The sequence below is a fragment of the Colobus angolensis genome, unplaced genomic scaffold, assembly GCF_000951035.1.
Source record: "Colobus angolensis palliatus isolate OR3802 unplaced genomic scaffold, Cang.pa_1.0 Scaffold374, whole genome shotgun sequence".
Lineage (NCBI taxonomy): Eukaryota > Metazoa > Chordata > Mammalia > Primates > Cercopithecidae > Colobus > Colobus angolensis.
The window spans coordinates 451,773-470,357 of record NW_012117088.1 but is presented as its reverse complement, the minus strand read 5'-3'; the positions used below and the strand labels follow the sequence as shown (position 1 = coordinate 470,357).

Below are 18,585 nucleotides of genomic sequence, written 5' to 3'. Positions count from 1 at the left end.
ACACCAAATACCTATAGAAAAAAAAGTAAAGAAAAACATAAAAATGTCAAAAACACTGCTATTACTATATTACTGAGAAAGTATTAGTTGTTGAATATATTTACTAACATTTTTAGTGACTAAAGCAAAAATCACACTCAAGAGCATGGCACAGGAGGAAACTGGTTGCTGTCCCTCAATTTAACATGATCATCTGCAATTTCCAGTTCTGAAACATACCCTATTGCATTCATTCTCCATTCCTTTGGTACCAATGTTTCTCCAGCTTGAACTGACCTTATTCCCCAAAACCCAGCTTAGGATCAGCCTAACAAAATCAAGACCTCTACAAAGCCTGAATCATTTCTCTCTTCTACCCAGGTCTTCACATGAAATTTTATTGCTTTGGCTATTAGGTAAAAATGCTATTAGCTATTTTTAGTTAGTGTTAGCTATTTAGTAAAAAAACGACCTGATAATATATTAATTAATGTGTCTTTTCCCCCATCTACATTGTAAGGGCATTAACATAAAGACTATGCCTTTCTCTTCTATGCATCTTCCAGTACCTAAGTCTTGTCAGCAACTAATTATGAGACCACGGGTAAGATCAAGTACCATTTTGGGCCTCAGTTTGCTCATCTATAAAATAAGGAAGATGAACACGATGGTGTCTAAAGTCCTTACTAACCCAAAAATTCATTCCAAGAAGGTAGAGATTTTGCTTGTTTTTTAACTTGGTTCAGTGCTACAAACAGTGCCCAGGGCACAGGGTAAGTACTCAAAAAAACATTTCTGCACTAAACTAGACTGAAATGACTATAGGTCTGAGTGGAAAACTTTTCCTATACAATGGTCAGCTCAAAAAAAAAAAAAAAAAAAGGTTGGGTACCTTTTTTACCCTTCAAAAGCAAAACAGTTTAAGTTCCATGGGGTGGTTGGTTACTGGTTCTTACAAAGAAGCCTAGGGATCCCTGCAGGGCGATCTACGAACGCTACAAAACTAAACATGAAAGCATGTGTGTGAACACTGCAAGTTTTCTGAGGATAAAACTGTTTCTAAAGTCTTAAAGGAGTTCATGACCTAAATAAGGTTAAAAGAACTACTCAAGTTTAAGAGTATAAATGAGAAAAGTGGTCCTATTTTTTAGCCACTGAAACATTAACATCTGGTTATAACAGGTAAGTAGCAATCTGAAGACTACTTTCTAATCTTTCATCATGAAATCTGATTAGGGAACATCACGAATCACTATTCTAAGTATTCAAAAAGGTGTTAGCCTCTAAACGAAATAAAAACCTAAAATACTATAATTGTACTAGTTTCATACAGTACAGGTGACATTTAAAAATAAAGGTTCTTAACAACACTTAATGTGTATTAAAATTTGATCAATTATTATACTTGTGAGACAGGGTCTCACTCTGTCACCCAGGCTGGAGCATAGTGGCACGGACCTTGGCTCAATGAATCTTCCACCTTATGGGCTCAAGTGATCCTTCCACCTTATGGGCTCAAGTGATCCTCAGCCTCCCAAGTAGCTAGGACCTCAGCCGCGCACCACCACACCCAGCTAATGTTTTGTATTTTTTGTAGAGACAGGGTTTCGCCACGTTGCCCAGGCTGGTCTCAAACTCCTGAGCTCAAGCAATCTTCCTGCCTTGGTCTCCCAAAGTGTTGGGATTATAGGTGTGAGCCACCACATCTGACCAATTAAACAAAGATTTTGTTTGTGGTCAGACTTCAGTGACCCTTCTTTGTAATTCTAGAGAAAAATTTCTTCCATGCTACCTTACCACAGCACAAAATGCCAAACCATATAACTATACAAAGATAAGACAATAACTTTATTAGTCGAGAAACACAGGATAAGCTGCTGAAAACAGAGTCTAATTAAGTTTCACAAACTGTTTTCTTCATGAGGATTCCATTAGTCGAAAAGTTGTGGCCAAAAAACAAAAACAAAAACAAAAACAAAAATCCTAATTATTTAAGTGGGAAACAACGAATATCGTAACCCAATTTTCTAGTTTTTATTTTATATTATTTTATTTTATATTTTATAAGCCCAGAACAGACCCATATAATTGATTTAACCAAGTATCTCCAGTTTCAGTGAGAATATTTCTTTTCAAATCATTCTTAACATGTAGTATCAGGCTAAGGAGTGCTGGTTCAAAGTGAATAAAAGTATCTGACAATGGTAAGACTCCTTTATTCCTAGAAGCATTCCCATTTCCTTTTTTATCTAGGAACATCCTTCTGTAAAACTAGAACATGCGCGAATGTGACTCACCAAGCCTACAATTCAGTGACTGCAAGACACACTATCATTATGTACCCCTTCTAAAGAAAAAAAGGCTGCCAATCATAACCTGTGTCTAACAAGCCCAATGTCAGAGGTGTTAAAATGTAAAAATGTGACTTATAAACAATGAACTGTATTGTTCACTATTTGAATCTATTTGGTTCTGGAGATCAGTTTGGATAGTAAGAAACACATGTGTTTTCAAAAGAAGAAAATCTATTAAAAATGAAGTAAGTAGAGGGAAGTAACAAGCCCAATAGAAAAGAAGATACTTCAATTCCTAAGAACACACACACTGACTTCTCCAAACAACCACATCTCTGTTTTCCAAATGCATTTCTATATGTGCTGTAATTTTTACATATTTACTTCTATACATCTTACTACACTTACTTAATCCCAACTGTGTGTGAATTATTTTGGATTTTCTATATCTACAACCATGTCATCTGCAAGTAACAGTTTTATTTCCTATCTTTATATGGTTTATTCTATTTTCCTTTCTTAGTGCACCCATGAGTCTCTCCAGTACAAAACTGCAAAAAAAATAAAAGTGATGCAAATGGACATCTTTGTCTTTCCCAACTTTAAGGAAAAACAGTCAATATTTGACAACTGAATATTATGTTAGCTGTAGCAGTTTTTTTTCCTTTTTTTGCAGATTTCCTTGATCAAATTAAACAGTTTTTCTCTATTCCTCCTTTGCAGAGTGTTTAATGTAATTAAGGAACGGATTTTATCAAACGCTTTTTCTACTGAGGTAATCATCTAGGGTTTTTCCTCCCTCATTCTACTAATGTCAATTAAACTGATTTTTCCAATGGAAAATCAACCTTGAATTTCTGGAATAAACTGGCCTGGTCTGATTATATACTGATATACCTGGCCATGACTGATTATATATTTCTTGTATCACTGGGCATTTGCTAATATTGCTAATATTTTGTTTAGGATATTTGTGTCTACGTTCATGACAGATGTTGGTCTGCAATTTTCCTTTTTTATAGTATATTGTCAGGTTTGGTATGCTGAACTCAGAAAGTAAGTTGAAAAGTATCACATGCTGTGTTGTTAAAATGTATAGCACTAATACCTTTTATTTTCCCTAAAGAGAGGGAGGTTACAATCCATTAACACCTCCTTATTTTATTTCCTATGTAAAGTATTACCAGCCATAACTACAGGGAATTGTAAAGAAAGAGAAAAACAGCTGTTTTTCATAGATAAGAATGGAAGGGGAAAAAGTGTTTTGTAAAATTAAGTTATCCAAGTATCATTTTTAAATAACCAATGCCCAAGTAGAAATTACATACAAATATAGTTATGATGTTTAACAGCCACACTCAAAATAAATAGCTCCAACAGGTTTTTAAAGCAGAAATACCTTGGTTTAATGCAATCAAAACACGGTATCTGAGGAACTATGTGTAAGAAGTATATTAATACAGTTACTGTATGGTCAGTCTTCATAGTAAGTGAATAGTCACCTGTTCAGTAAATTTGAATGTTCCTTTATGATATTCACTTAAAGCAGCACATAGATGTGCGTTCTGTACCAAGCCTGAGAATTCTGATGAGAAGAACGGGATTTTGGTTTAAAGTTAAATTTATACATACTTTTAGATATTAATAGTTTTTAAATTCCAAGAATACAAAGTATGTTTGAATGTACTGATCTATCTTACTTTTTTTGTATCTTTCAAAATTTTATTCTTTTAATTGACAAAAACTGCACAGAGATGTCCCTTAACTTATGATGGGGCTACATCCATTGTAAGTTGAAATCCCATTTAAGTTGAAGATACATTTTTAACTTGTAAGTAATAAATGCATCATCAAATGGAAAAGTGGTTAGTCAAATCACTGTAAGTTGATGACTGTATATTTATCATGTACAACATGCTGTTTGAAATATACACACTGTAAAATGGCTAAGTCAAGCTAATTAACATTTGCATTACCCCACTTTTTTTTCTGTGGTAAGAACACTTAAAATCTACTTTCTTAGCAATTTTCAAGAATGCAACACATTGTTATTAACTATAGTCACCATGTTGTACTATAGATCTCTTTAATTTATTTCTCCTGTCTAACCGAAATTTTGTATCTTTTGACCAACATTTCCCAATCCCCTGCCCTCAGCCCCTGGTAACCACCATTCTACTCTCTGCTTCTGAGTTCAACTTTTTAAGATTCCACATATAAGTGGAATAGACAAAGGGATTAAAAGAAACAAAGACTAAAAATCTTGCAGAGATATATTTTAACAAACATCAAAGTAAAAAATATGTACAGATAGTAATGAATTTTTGCTACACAAATAGCCTAGTTACTACAAAGTTCAGCAAAGCTAATTTATTCAAATAAATTAATTTCATATTTTCCTGTAAAAAAAATAATCGAGGTAATCCCAACAGAGGCCAATGCATTAATTTAAAAAAATTAAAAAGTCAATAACAGTTAAGAAAAAAAAAAAAAAAAACTATCACAAATCCCTCTTTTTTTTTTTTGAGACAGAGTCTAGCTTTGTCGCCCAGGCTGGGGTGCAGTGGCACCATCTCGGCTCACTGCAACCTCTGCCTCCTGGGTTCAAGCGATTCTCCTGCCTCAGCCTCTCAAGTAGCTGGGATTATAGGCACCCGCCACCAGGCCCACCTGATTTTTTTATTTTTAGAAGAGATGGGATTTTGCTGTATTGGCCAGGCTGGTCTCAAACTCCTGACCTCGTGATCCACCTACCTCAGCCTCCCAAAATGCTGGGTTTACAAGCGTGAGCCATGCGCCCAGCCAAATCTCTCTAAATCTTTAAAGTAGCAAAGTTATACAACAAATCCAAATTTCAAAAATCCAAGGAAACATAGTAAGATTTGCTTAGCATCTACACAATGGCAGCTGCTAAATCAATAGGTGAAGTTTCTCTATGACATGCAATATTCTTTTAATTATACCAGATAATTTTCCTTTTAAAAGTTCCATGGTATAGATGTTAATATACCATCAAGCAAAGAGACCAAGATATATTTTTAAACTGCAAAAGACATGAGTAAAGAACAATAATATCCTGTATCATAAATTCGATATCTAAAGCTGATATGATAAAGAAGATTAAATATTCCATTGGTTATTCAGTTTACCTTCTTATAATTTAGAAGGGATTTAGCAAGATAATTTAAACAGTTTAAAAAACTAACCAGGACAGTATACACAGATGTAGCCCTTTATTCTTCATGAATTTCTTTAGTAAGCAGAGGCACTCAAACACAATTTATCAAACCTATTCACATAATAACTAAATACCCATTGCAGTATCTTTATATTTACCATCAGCAATTACATTTTAACTTTAATCTCTTCTAGCCCCCTCATGAAAATGGGGTTTCAGAATAAAGAATAATCACTAAAGGTTTTACTGCGTGTGGTTGATAGGGAAGGTATAAAATGTTACATTTGCGCATTTATTTACTTCAATAATGACACAGGATACTGTGTAGATACAAGCTTTGGGTTTTCCCCTGCCTTCATTTTTTTTTAAATAAAGAATCTTTCAACTAATATTTGATGATGGGGAACATTCTTCTATTCTTTCTAAGACTTCTTTGAATCACTGCCCTGTAAGTGTTTTGGACCCAAGAAACAACAAAAATAAGCAAAAATAAAATGTTTCTCTGTAAAGACACTCACTGAAGACAAATAAAAGTTACATACTTACTGTTTTCCTTAATAGGCTGTTTACAGTATTTATCAAAGATATTTTTCCCTATAAATAGCTTGCTACCATAAATGAATTTTTCCCCATAAAAATTCAGTTAGTGGTTTATTGCATTAGCATAATATATATATTAGTCTATCTATTAGTAAAGTTATATTATCAACTACAAATCTGTACTCACAATACACTGCAAAAATTTTATAAAAGCTATGAGTACATACTTCAATTTTAAAAGTCCAAATCTTACATTACACAGACTCCAAATATAACTGAGTATTTCAGATGTCTCTAGAATTGCTCAGTAGTACACTAAGTATAGCTGAACTTAGTGTTAAGTTTTATTTTACTTTTAATTGACAGAATTGTACATATTTATGGGGTACAGTGTGATGTTTTGATACATACATATATTATGTAATAATCAAAAATCTATCACCTCAAACACTTCCAGTGTTTCTTTCTTCTGCAATACTTATTTTCAAGGAGGATAAACCTAATCAAAGTAAGTATTTGATACTGCTAAATTTAGTGGCACCGACTAAGCAGCACAGAAATTCCAAGGAGAAGGGGGGATAACAGAAAAATCTCGAGGTTTCATGGGAGATGTTAGAGAGACTTTCACTCTTTAAAGAATAACTAGAATTTAGTTAGGTGGGGGAAATGCACTCCAGAAAAATCACCCCCCCAAAAACATAATAATAATAAAAGTCAGGAAAGGCCAAAGGACAATGAGCAGAAAAGTACTCCCTTGGGTAGAAAGGAAAGACTAGAGCAGAAGTAATAGAATCAGAATTATTGAGTTATCGATGAGCTGTAAATCAAGGAAAGTAATTTAGCTGAGAAACTCAAAGTTTCTATAATGAATTAACACCAAAATAAGTCTGAGTGTAGGATGGTGACAGTAGAAACTAGAGGAGGGGAATTCCAGGATTCCAGTTAAGACACTGCACCCAGAGGCTAGGGAACCGAAGGTGGCAGAAAAAGAAGTGGTCTGCAAACACAAGTAAATGATTGTAAGGCTGTTAGATCACACAGCTTAGAAAATGGTGGTATCACTTTCTGATCTAAGGGCTAGGATAAGTTAATTTATATGGGAAACAACGAATTCATTTTAGGCACATTATGCCCGAAGTAATGCTGAGATGCCCAAGAGGAAAGTCTGATACACAAACTCAGATTCAAATATCTAAAACTGCCGAAGTTTAACACTGTAAATAAAGAAAATAATATACTGAAGAATATAGTGAAGACAGCAGGGCAGCTATCTCACTGATGTACTGTTTATCTCTGAAATCGATTTCCAATCTTCAAACTGAAAAGAGCCATGGACCAGAAATAGGAGCCCCAAATTCCAGTTCTGGCTCAGTGACTCACAGCATACAGATGAAATCATAACATTGTTTGGGCCTTGATTTTAAGATAAGCATATAGAACTGAGAAAGATTATTTAATTCTCACATTCTGTGATTTCATATGCCTCAAATAAAATTAAAGACAAAGTATTTACTCATACCTAAACAGAAAAAAAAATAACATCTACACAGAACTATAAGATATATCCATAAATGGTCCTGATTTAATAAATATTTACCCCCTTCATTTAAAAAAAAGAAATGACTAAATGTATTGTTATGCTACATCAATTACTGTTTAGTAATAAGTAAAAAACTTACATTTACATCATCCTTTCCAGTTTACGAAAATATATGTAAACAAATGATTTTATTTGATCCTCAGAAAACCCCATGAGCAAGACAAATATTACCATCACCATTTTACCGATGAGTAAAAAGATTCAGAAAAATTAAGAACACTGCCCAACGTCATGCAGTTAGTAAGTGAAGAACCAGGGCTCAAACTCAGGTGAAATTCCTAATCATGGCCCTTTCTATTAGGCTGCCAGAGTTGTCAAATCAAAATGCACAGTATCTCTAAGGAAAACAAAGTAAATAAAAAGAATAAAACAAAGAAAAGGAATGGAGTACACAGAAATATAGTGGGAGGCAAGTATTAAAATGCTGATGCAAAAGTAAAAAAAGGAAAATATTTTTCTTTTTCAGCAAATGGAAAGCAAAAGGTAGGAAAAGATACAGATACTATTAAGAAGCAAGAGTTCAGAACTATGAAAAAAATTAAAAATTAAGATGCCACCTGAAAACATTTATGAAGCCAAGACAAACACATCATGCTATTCTTCTTACCTTTTCAGTTGCTGAAACAGATGGCTTTGATACAAAACCCAACCTGTCCTTCACAGATAACTTAGTTACATTCTAAAAAAATTAAAATGGACATATTCAGTGTTTCCCCAAACATATAAAAGTCTGTTGGGATCTTGAACATTCTGATTCTATTAATATATACAGAATCTATGAGTATACCAATACTAACCACAAAAACTTGGTCCTTCTTAAAAGAAAGAGAAAGAAAATATGTGGGAAAACAAAAATAAACAGTATGCAATATTATTCAATCATGAAAAATGATGTAAACTAAGAGGTCTGAGCCATGTGGTTGCTAAAGTCCCTGCCACTGACACAGAATAAATTAGGAGAAAATCTCAAATTTTAAAAATTAAAATATATGCCCATTTATTGAGCTTAAAAATAGTGCCAACTTCCTCTGAAGTATGTTTATTTTATATCCAAATATACTGTATTTGGAGATAATTTGGGATGTTAGGACTGGGAATTTTTAAAATTAACTAATAATTTACCAATTGATATTCTGCATGTCCTTGCAGAAATTCAATATCTTACTCTTCAGGAATTATCTAGGAAGAATACTTTAGTAAGGTGGCATCCATTAGCTAAATAGGATACTACATCCTAACTCTATTTTACACAGCAAATGCTGAAACATCGGGAGACAAAGGAAAGCTAAGTTTCAGAGACTGAGAGTGTAGAAACAAGAAACTGCCACTCAAGTGTCGAAGGAAGTGGGAAGGAAATGATATATGGAGAAAAGAATCCCAGAGTCAGGAATAAGTGATGCAAAGTTATGAGAGAGCGGTCTAAGTACTTAAAACAGTATAATATCAAGCATGCTTAACTTGATGGTTTAAGCCTTCCCTTCCTATAAGCTTTTAGTTCAGTCTACTACACAATTATCTCTGGAACAGAATTCTAATTAAGTAAAAAGATGATAGAAAAAATAAGATTTAATGTACTCAACTTCACTCTTCAGGCAGTTTTGCTGAAATATATCTCCTCCACAAAGTGGGAGAGAAATATTTCTCATAAATATTAACTGGAGAGAAGAATTTACGATTCAAATACTATAGGAAAAGTAGAGACTGAGAAAATGTTATGGTAATGGTAAAAATTAAAAAAAAAACCTTATAGGTGGGGTTCAAATATGTAAAGACTATCATATTTCTATGTAAAATATATATAATTAACTATAATTCAAATCACCAAGAGAAACTAAATTACTGAGAACCTATTACAGGCACAATCGTAAGATTTTCGCTTTACCTGAGGAAGGTCTGAAGTGGCACTCTGGGCTTCTGCAGGTTCAATAGTATTTGAAGGTACTGGACCCAGCCGCTCTTTGACTGATTGCTTCACAACAGGCAAAATGGGCTGCTGGACTAAAGGCTGCATTACCTCAGAACAAGAAAAAAATGTTAAACAAGTTGATTCATTCAAGGGGATGGAAAGCGACCTGTTATTTTGTTACTAAATTGCCCATGCAGAGAAAGTTTTTAAAATACAGCTTATAGTCAAAACCTAACTGCCTTCTAATTTCATCCATACATATATAAAGATGTTATCTTTGCATAAAATAACTTATTTACTGGAAGAGATTAAAGTCCATCTTTCACTGTCTTCTGTTTTAACAATCAAAACCCAAACTGCTGTTAATAAACCTCTATAAATACTGACTGATTCACTGATGGGGTTGGGACAGAAAGGAGAGAGAAAAGGGAGAGGGGAAAGAAGAGAGAATTTCTAAGATGAAACTACAGTCTAAATTTCTGGAATATACATAGCTATCATTTACTGAGTACCTCCTATCTGCCAGGGACTATTCTATATGCCTCACACACATCATGCTATTCTCTCAACTAGCAATCAACATCACAATTATATGAGAGAACAGGTTAGAAAGGTTGAGTAACTTTTTCAAGTCTTTACAGGTAACGAAAGCTAAATGCAGAACCAAGGTGTGACCTCAGGCCTACTTGATTCCAATGCCTCTACTTGTAAACACTATGCTAAGAGTTTTCTAAGAAATGCACGTACTTTTACACAAATTTCTATCTTACCTTTGGAGAAGTAGTTTGTAACTGCTGGGTGCTTCCTTCTCTGTGCCAATAAACCTTAATAAAGCGATTGTTTAATACCGCCTCCGTACTTGATATTGCTTTCTTTGCTTCTTCATATGTTGCAAATTGGATAAGGGCACCTTCAGGATCACCATTATAAGCAACCTAAGATTTAAAATATTAAGAACAGTGAATTTCCAAAGGAATCTGTTGCTTCATAGAGTAAAATTCCTCAAGAAGTGAAATACTGGTCCCTCCAAGTAAGATTCTATATTTATACTTCCTAGTATCTAGATTAGTAGACTACAGTCTACTTTTGCTCCAGAAGAAATAGTAACCAAGGATTGTTCACAGTATAAAAAGAGTCCCTCTAATAGCAGAGAAAGCCAACTGCATAAACGTTATACATAGGCATTCAAAGTGTTTCTCTTTTTATTCCCAATTTTAACAGCGACTGTGAGAAACAATCCCGATTATCAATAAATCACATGGCAAAGATCCACAGAATCTGAAGAAGGCAGTAAACTACTTTGCAAGGGGTTAGCTCTAATAAAAAATTACAGAAAAATCCATCTGAACAACTGCCCAAATTTGTAATTCTCACATTTCCAAAAGCACAAGAAAATTTAAGAACAAAAAAAGAGACCATATAATAACAGCATCAATCACATTTGATACATGAGAAAACTGAGATTTCAAGGAATGTGATTCTATAGACACTTACAGCTAATAAGTAATAAATCCAAGACTTTTCACTTCAAACTTCCTATTCTTTCAATAATAGAGTTTCCCAAAGTGTGGTATATAAACCACTGTGGTGTGCAGCAATACAGAACAGAGATTAAGAGTGGCCTAGGCCAGGCATGGTGGCTCATGTCAGTAATCCCAGCACTCTGGGAGACCAAGGCAGGAGGACTGCTTGAGCCCAGGAGTTCAAGACCAGTCTGGACAACATATTGAGACCCCATTGGTACAAATAATAATTGAAAAAATATTAGCTGGGTGTGGTGGCACACAACTGCGGTCCCAGCTACTCGGGAGGCTGAGGCAGGAGAATCACATAAGTCCAAGAGGTCGAGGCTACAATGAGCCGTAACCATGCCAGCTCACTCCAGCCTCAGTGACAAAAGTGAGACTCTGTCTCAAAAAAACAAAAACCAAAAAACAAAAGAGTAGTTGGAATCAAATTGCCTGGCTCAAACTTTGGCTGCTCCTTTCACATGAACATGATCAGGTTACTTAACCTTTCTGGGCCTTGTTTTCTTTTTCTACAAATGGGAATAACCATACCCACTCTTTAGGGTTATTTTAAGAATTAAATAATTCACATAGAACAGAGAGTATACACAGTCAGAAGTATTCAATAACCATTAACTATAATTTTGGTAACATTTTAAAAATTATACATTTTTTAAGACTTTATAAACATCAATTTCATTACTATGTTTAATTAGCATGAAGCTAAAGAGTTTTGAAAACTGATTTTGAAAAACATGTTTTAAAAATAATAATGCAGGTAGTACACAGACATGGCAAAAGAACCAATCAACAGAAGATTTCAACCTCACTAGTAATTGAGTAAAAGCAAATAGAAACAACAGTGAGATATCTTTTGCCCCTCAGCTTTAAAAAAAAAATTTAAATATTAGTAGTTGTGTGAAGAATATTTTGAACACCTTTTTATGACTAGATATAGTGGTAGATCAAATAAAATTGCCATAAAAAGATAACTCAGAGATATTCAAGATCTAACTAACGACAGGGTAATGTGTATATTATGGGCTCATAAATACTTTCAAGTTTGTGTGCAGATAAATAGAACTGTGTAACAAAAAATCTAAAATAACATGATAAACTGTCAACAATAATGTAATTATAGATGGGCAGGGGAATGGAACAGATACAGAGTTGAAAGGGAACCACTTCCTTTAAATTCTATGTATATATTTCTGTCACCCTACCTGAATCAAACATGAATTTTTTCCCCTCTATTACTTTTACAGTACTTTTTAATGGCAAGAAAACAAAATTTTCCAAAATATCCTAAGTTATTAGGATGAATTGTATCCTCTAATATTTGTTTTTATTAAAATATAAAACATAATTATTTTAATTGCAAAAAGAACACCATACAAAACGGGGGTAAAATTCAACATACTATTTCAACACTTTCAACACATCACATAATATAAACTCAATACTAGAAAAACACCCAAGTTATATATACCCAAGCCAAAGTCTAACTATAGGTGCAGTCAAATACAAATTACTGTTACTGTTACTTACGTTGAAGGATATTCAAAAGTGGTAAAGAAAAGTAAATGTTTAAACTAATTACGGATTACAAGGTATCTGGGCCCCAAAAGTCTCTATTAAGTGTGTCCTGCCATACGGGTGACAAAAATAAACCTGACTAAAATTTCTGCTGAAATGATTTTGAGAAACTGAGGAACTGAAAACTATTTTAAGATTGGATTTTACCACTGTGATTAACTTTGCTGTAGTTTTATGACAACCTTTATTAGGTAAAAAGTTTACAGTATGAGTAATTGAAACACTGAAAATTGTATTTTTTCTAAAAGACAGAGTTCCATTTCATGTCCAATTTTCCCAATTGAGAGTAACAAATTTTCTATTTTTTTTTTTTTTTTTTTTGGAGACGGAGTTTTGCTCTTGTCGCCCAGGCTGGAGTGCAGTGGCGTGATCTCGGCTCACTGAAACCTTAGCCTCCCAGATATAAGCAAATTCTCCTGCCTCAACCTCCCAAGTAGCTGGGATTACAGGTGCCTGCCACCACACCTGGCTAATTTTTGTATCTTTAGTAGAGACGGGGTTTCACCATGTTGGCCAGGCTCAGGTGATCTGCCCGCCTTGGCCTCCCAGAGTGCTGGGATTACAGGCGTGAGCCACCACGTCCAGCCTTATAGTATATATTTCTAAAGGTAGTTTTCTTATTACATCAAGTTCCCTAAACAATAAGAAGAGATAACAAAACCATTTCATGGCTCTTACCTGTAAGTTAACCAAGGTTCCAAATCGACTAAAATGTTCATTAAGTTTGCTGATATTATTTAATTCTGGAGGAACTTTTCTAAGTTCAAGTTTGGTATTTTCATTTCCAAATTGAACCTTCTTCTGAAAGCCTGGGCTGTTTGTTCTATTAAAATTTGGTCTGTAAACAAAATTCAAGTTAGCCAATACATTTCTAAATCCTGACCCCGACCAAATACAAGGGAATAAAGTTTAACAAAATAGATATCCAATTAAGTTCAATTTTCCCCCAAACTGAAATTACTGGTTGATAAAGGAAATTTAAATTTTCTTCCAACAATGAAGTTTCCAAATGAGCACTGTTAGCACCTTTCATGGAAGCCAGCTGAGAAGGGTTCTGCCATATCACTTGTTACTTTCCACTTCTGATCCACCTCTACTTAACATTCCTATCAGGAAAAGTCTCAGTACCCTCTTTTAGTCAATTTGCATATATAACCTTTATTCTAATTCTGTAAACGCCAGCTTACTAAAAAATATCCTATCTTAAAACTTTGTTTTAAATTTGATTTTAAATTTTATTTTCTTTGATGACAGTCTCAACCACACTTTCCTACTTTTTTTAAAAAAAGAAAAAAAGAATTGTTGGAACTATAGAGAATACATTTTGACACTTGAAAAAAGGACAAAACTGTGGCCTAATGAGGTTATACTGCATTAAATCATAGAATTAATTACAAAGAACCAGAAAACTATCCATTATTAAGTAGATGTTAAAGCTCTAAAAGTGATCCTAGTTTCTCTTCACACATTTATTTATAAATGAATCATCTCACACATATCTTAACATTCTGATTCCTTACCCCTTTCTCTGAAGCTCTTCCTTGACCATTCAATGCCTATCCAGATCCCCTAACCCCCACAAAAGCCCTTTCTAGCTCCTAACAGGAACTGCCCACATATGAAAGTCTCTTGACAGGTCTGATCTATACCTCCTTTCTCTAATGATGAGAGGCTCGTGATTATCCGTATATAGCTAGAACTCAACAGGTCTAAGTTAAAGAGCGGGTTTTTTGGAGGAGGGTAAATGATAAGAGGAAAAAATTAGGCCCTCAACTACCACACCATTTCTGTAAGAAAATGCTTTTCTAACATCAGACAACTAACTTACAAATTTTTAGAAAACTCACACTTAGGGATTGTTTACAGAATAGAGTAACATTTTTGGAAGAAACCAAACCATATTATCATAATAATACAGAAACGATCCTAAAAATCAATGCACAACTACACTCCTCAATTTTCCCGGCCACCTTACTTATCAAACCAAGTCTTCTTTGTAGGAACTCCAGGCTCTCCAGAACCAATGGTTCTTTTCCTTGATTCTGAGTCCACTACTATCCTCATACTGCTTTTATTAGGAGGCTTTTCTGTTTTAAAACAAAAGAAAATGAAAAAAATAAGCATAGGTTAATATTTTCTATTTATCATAGATACCTTCTTTATACAGAAAAATTTCTGGGTTTTATCTGAACATATATATATATATATATTTTAGTAGAAATGGAAATAAATGTATAGTAGCTCCCCCTTATCCAGTTTCACTTTTACGATTTTAGTTACCTCTTGTCAACCACAGTCCAAAATTATGGAAAACTCAGAAATAGTAAACAATTCCTAAGTTTTAAACTGCGTGCAGTTCTGAGTAGTGCGATAAAATCTCACACCATCCTGCTCCAACACTTGATCTCACCATGCAGGCATTTTATCATCTCCTATCATCCTAAGAAGGGTAAATACAATAAGATATTTGACAGAGAAAGACAGGGACCATTCACATAACTTTTATTATAGTATACTGTTATAATTGTTTCATTTTATTATTAGACATTGTTGTTTAGCTCTGTGTCTAATTTATAAGTGAAACTATCACAGGTGTATCTGTATAGGAAAAAGCATTGTGTATGTAGGGTTTGGTACTCTGTGTGGTTTTACACACGAGGAGTCTTGGAACATATGACCCACAGATGAAGGGGAATTACTGTATATTCAAATACAGTAATCTAAGGATTTTCTAAAACTTATTTCAATATATTCATTTCACACCTAACTATGAAAAAGAATCAATTCTCATATGCCAAATTAAAATGTGATTCTGTAGGTCACTTCTTTGTAGATAAAACCCAAGTCACCATTCCCATCTACCATCACCACAAATATATATATATATATGCATAAATGAGAAAGAATCACTTTGAGGTGATTTCAGTTCACCGTTTTGAAATCAAATGCACAATCTAAAAGGTTCGAAACTTAACAGTAAACCAATAACCTTTGAGAAGTGATAGCTTAGAGTTAAGATTTGAAGTGAGCTGCTTTTAAATATGGAATAGATTCATAAAATATGAACATAATGAAAGCATACTTGCTTTAAAAAGGAAAAGATTCAAGTCTAAAATACAGTGTAAAAGAGATGTAACAGTCTGTTACTTTCAACATTTTATATTTACTTCATGGCATGTAATGAGCATAGTACATTTAATCTGTTATTCCCAAACGACTCCAAAGTTTAAAACATGCAAACCTTAATCCACAGAGAAAAATGGAACTTAAAAACTCCTTTTTTATAGATGGCAAAATTGATTGTCTAAAATCCTATTCTTACGTATTTCTAAACACATAACTAACCAAAAGAACTGAAGATCTGTTTCAGCACAATCTCTGTCATGGCTACAGCTATGGTCTCCTGCAGGAGGAGAGCATATAGTCAATTCTAAATTTCAACTTCTTGGTTCTCTCTGGAAATCCTACAGGTATCTCAAAACTCAGTATGCAGAACATTCAAATTATCTTCATATTAAGTCTACCTTGCATTTTTCTTAAACATTTCTATTAAAGAAACTACCATTTTCCCAATCATTCCAGTCAAGTCATATTTGATACAGGACTACCCACATATGCCATACATACAGAGACTCAAATCAACGCTTGGGACCCTTGCTACTTTCCTCCATTTTGAACCTTTCCCAGGACACTGAAACCTCCCATCAACATTCAAACATTACAGCTCAAATTACTCCATTTTAAACAAAAAGAAACGCTGGTAAAACCAGTTTTCCCTTTAGCAACAACATCTCTCCATACCCCCACAGCCCTTTCCTAATCAATGTCCATACTTACTAACTTTGCTTTCTTAACACCCACTCGCTAAACCTCTGAAAACTGGCAGTTGCTCCCATTACTGTACTTTACTTGCTCGTGCTAAAATCACTCATGTCCTCACTTGTTGCTTAAGCCTATGAATACATCCCAGTCCTCTTACTGGACCTTACAGGAGAATTTGTGGCTGTTGATCATCTTCTTTTCCATCTTAGATACTATATTCCCTGGGTTTTTAGGAATCCCCACTCCTTGCTTTTGTCTGCAGCTTTTGGGCTTCATTTCTAAGTTTTCTATAAAGTTCCCCTTTCTCTGTCCATTTACTTTGATGCTGACATTTGTCAAGCAGTTATACTTGGGTTTTCTCATCTTACTTTACGTAGCCTTCCTAAAATAACTTTCTTATCTACTGCCATGGCTTCATTTATCTTTTTCAGTGATTCTCAGTTGGGATGGGGAGAGGAAGATTTTAGAAACACACGAGAAAGGTTTTTAAAATTACGTAAGTCAGACCTACAGATTTTGGTATGGCTCCTTCTATTCCCCTTTACCTCCCACTGGTACTAATGGGACAGAAGAAAAGATAAAGGACCAAAGTTCTACATATGCATGATTCAAAAATCTGTATATTCATTCTAGCCAGCTGTCTCTCATGGGCCTCAGACTTCCATATCCTATTTCCCATTGGACTCTTCTACTCACATGCCCCAGGGGCACAAAAGTTAAACACTTTCAAAACTAAATTTATCTCTCTGTCAAAGCTGTTCTTCTCAATGAATGACATTATCATCTGCCCAGCTATCCAGGGCAGGAAACAGGTGTCTAATTTCATTCTCTTATTACTCCTATTCTAAGCCTCCAAATTCAGTAAGTTACAAGTTTTGTCAATTCTTTCCACTAAACTTAATTTTTTTTCACTTCTATTATTACCCTAGTCCAGGTACTATCATCACCTCTCTTCTAAAATTCTGTAAATGCTTTAATTAGCCTCTTACCTCCCTCCACATTCTTTACTTCTCTTCCAGTCACAAAATACCTTCAGTTTCTCAAAAGTATCACAGGGTACATAGGCTGTATCTACTCTCTTCCTCTGTCTAACTCTGACTTATCCTACATCTCTAAAGCAGATAGGGTGGAAACATCCTGTATCTAGCTCCCGTGATGTTTCTCTGTCCAGTGGTACTTTCACAGGACCGGTTCTGCAAAAGGATTTTTGGTCTTATTCCTGCCTCCCAAGCCTGGTTCTGGCCCTTTAAGAGAATCTGTGACCTATCCAACATCTTTTGTTTTTAACTTTAATATGTTCTGTACCTGAAGGTTCACTAAGAGAGGGAATAACGTGTTGTGCCTCCAGTAATTGAGATGGGTTTGCCCCATCTCATCTGTATTCTCTAATTCAGAATCCCTTTCATTGATATATATTTAAAAGAAGGGTATTACAAACACAGAAATTCCTCTTGGTATATACTCAGCAAATGGTCTATTATTAAATAGTTTTATGTAACATATTTTTCCCCAATAATCCTTTTAATGAATTGTTTTTCTGCCTATAATTGTCAGCACTGGTTTTGTTGACTAGAAATGGAAAACTAGTTACTTCCTCCTGCCTATATTCAATCATGAGATCATCTATCAAGTTTTCCACCTCCTTAGAACTCTGCAAAACATAACTGTCAGGACCTCCAGGTAACTTTTACATTAGTAATTTCAATGCATCAAAGGGCCCAAATTTCCTTCCTTTTGCTGAATAATTCCCCTCAAGATTTAAAGCAGTAAGCATAAAAGTTTAGCTATCACATAATAATAAGTCTATGACAAATTCAAATTAAGGCCATCTATAGGCTATTAGGAATGTGTAATAAGTATATAATTAACAATAAATAAGCTTTTTAGGTATCTGTCACAATCCAGGACAGTAAATTTAAAATCCAAACTGGGAATAGATGAGAACATATGGTGGGAGGATGGAGAGGACTAAAAAGAGGTAAGAAAATAGAAGTACTATAGGCAATCCTCAATTTAGATGGGTTGCTAAATCAGTTGTTTGGTACATAAAATCACTGTTATTAATGGAGAACTCAATCCTAAAATAGCTCACAAAAATGGTACATGATGTATCTAAAGAAGAGTACTAAAATAATCACTACATACAATAATGATTCTATGAG

General features: G+C 34.3%; 1 protein-coding gene across 1 annotated transcript in view; it reads right to left on the bottom strand.

Annotated features, from left to right (window-relative positions):
• RBM26 (RNA binding motif protein 26) overlaps positions 1-18,585 on the bottom strand; it is a 95,167-nt gene that overhangs the window by 33,411 nt on the left and 43,171 nt on the right. Inside the window, exons 10-14 of the mRNA XM_011953837.1 lie at positions 14,577-14,688; positions 13,280-13,439; positions 10,268-10,432; positions 9,474-9,605; positions 8,199-8,270 (exon numbers count right to left, since the gene is read on the bottom strand). Coding sequence (XP_011809227.1) covers positions 8,199-8,270; positions 9,474-9,605; positions 10,268-10,432; positions 13,280-13,439; positions 14,577-14,688 — 641 coding nt within the window. The remainder of the gene's footprint in view (positions 1-8,198; positions 8,271-9,473; positions 9,606-10,267; positions 10,433-13,279; positions 13,440-14,576; positions 14,689-18,585) is intronic.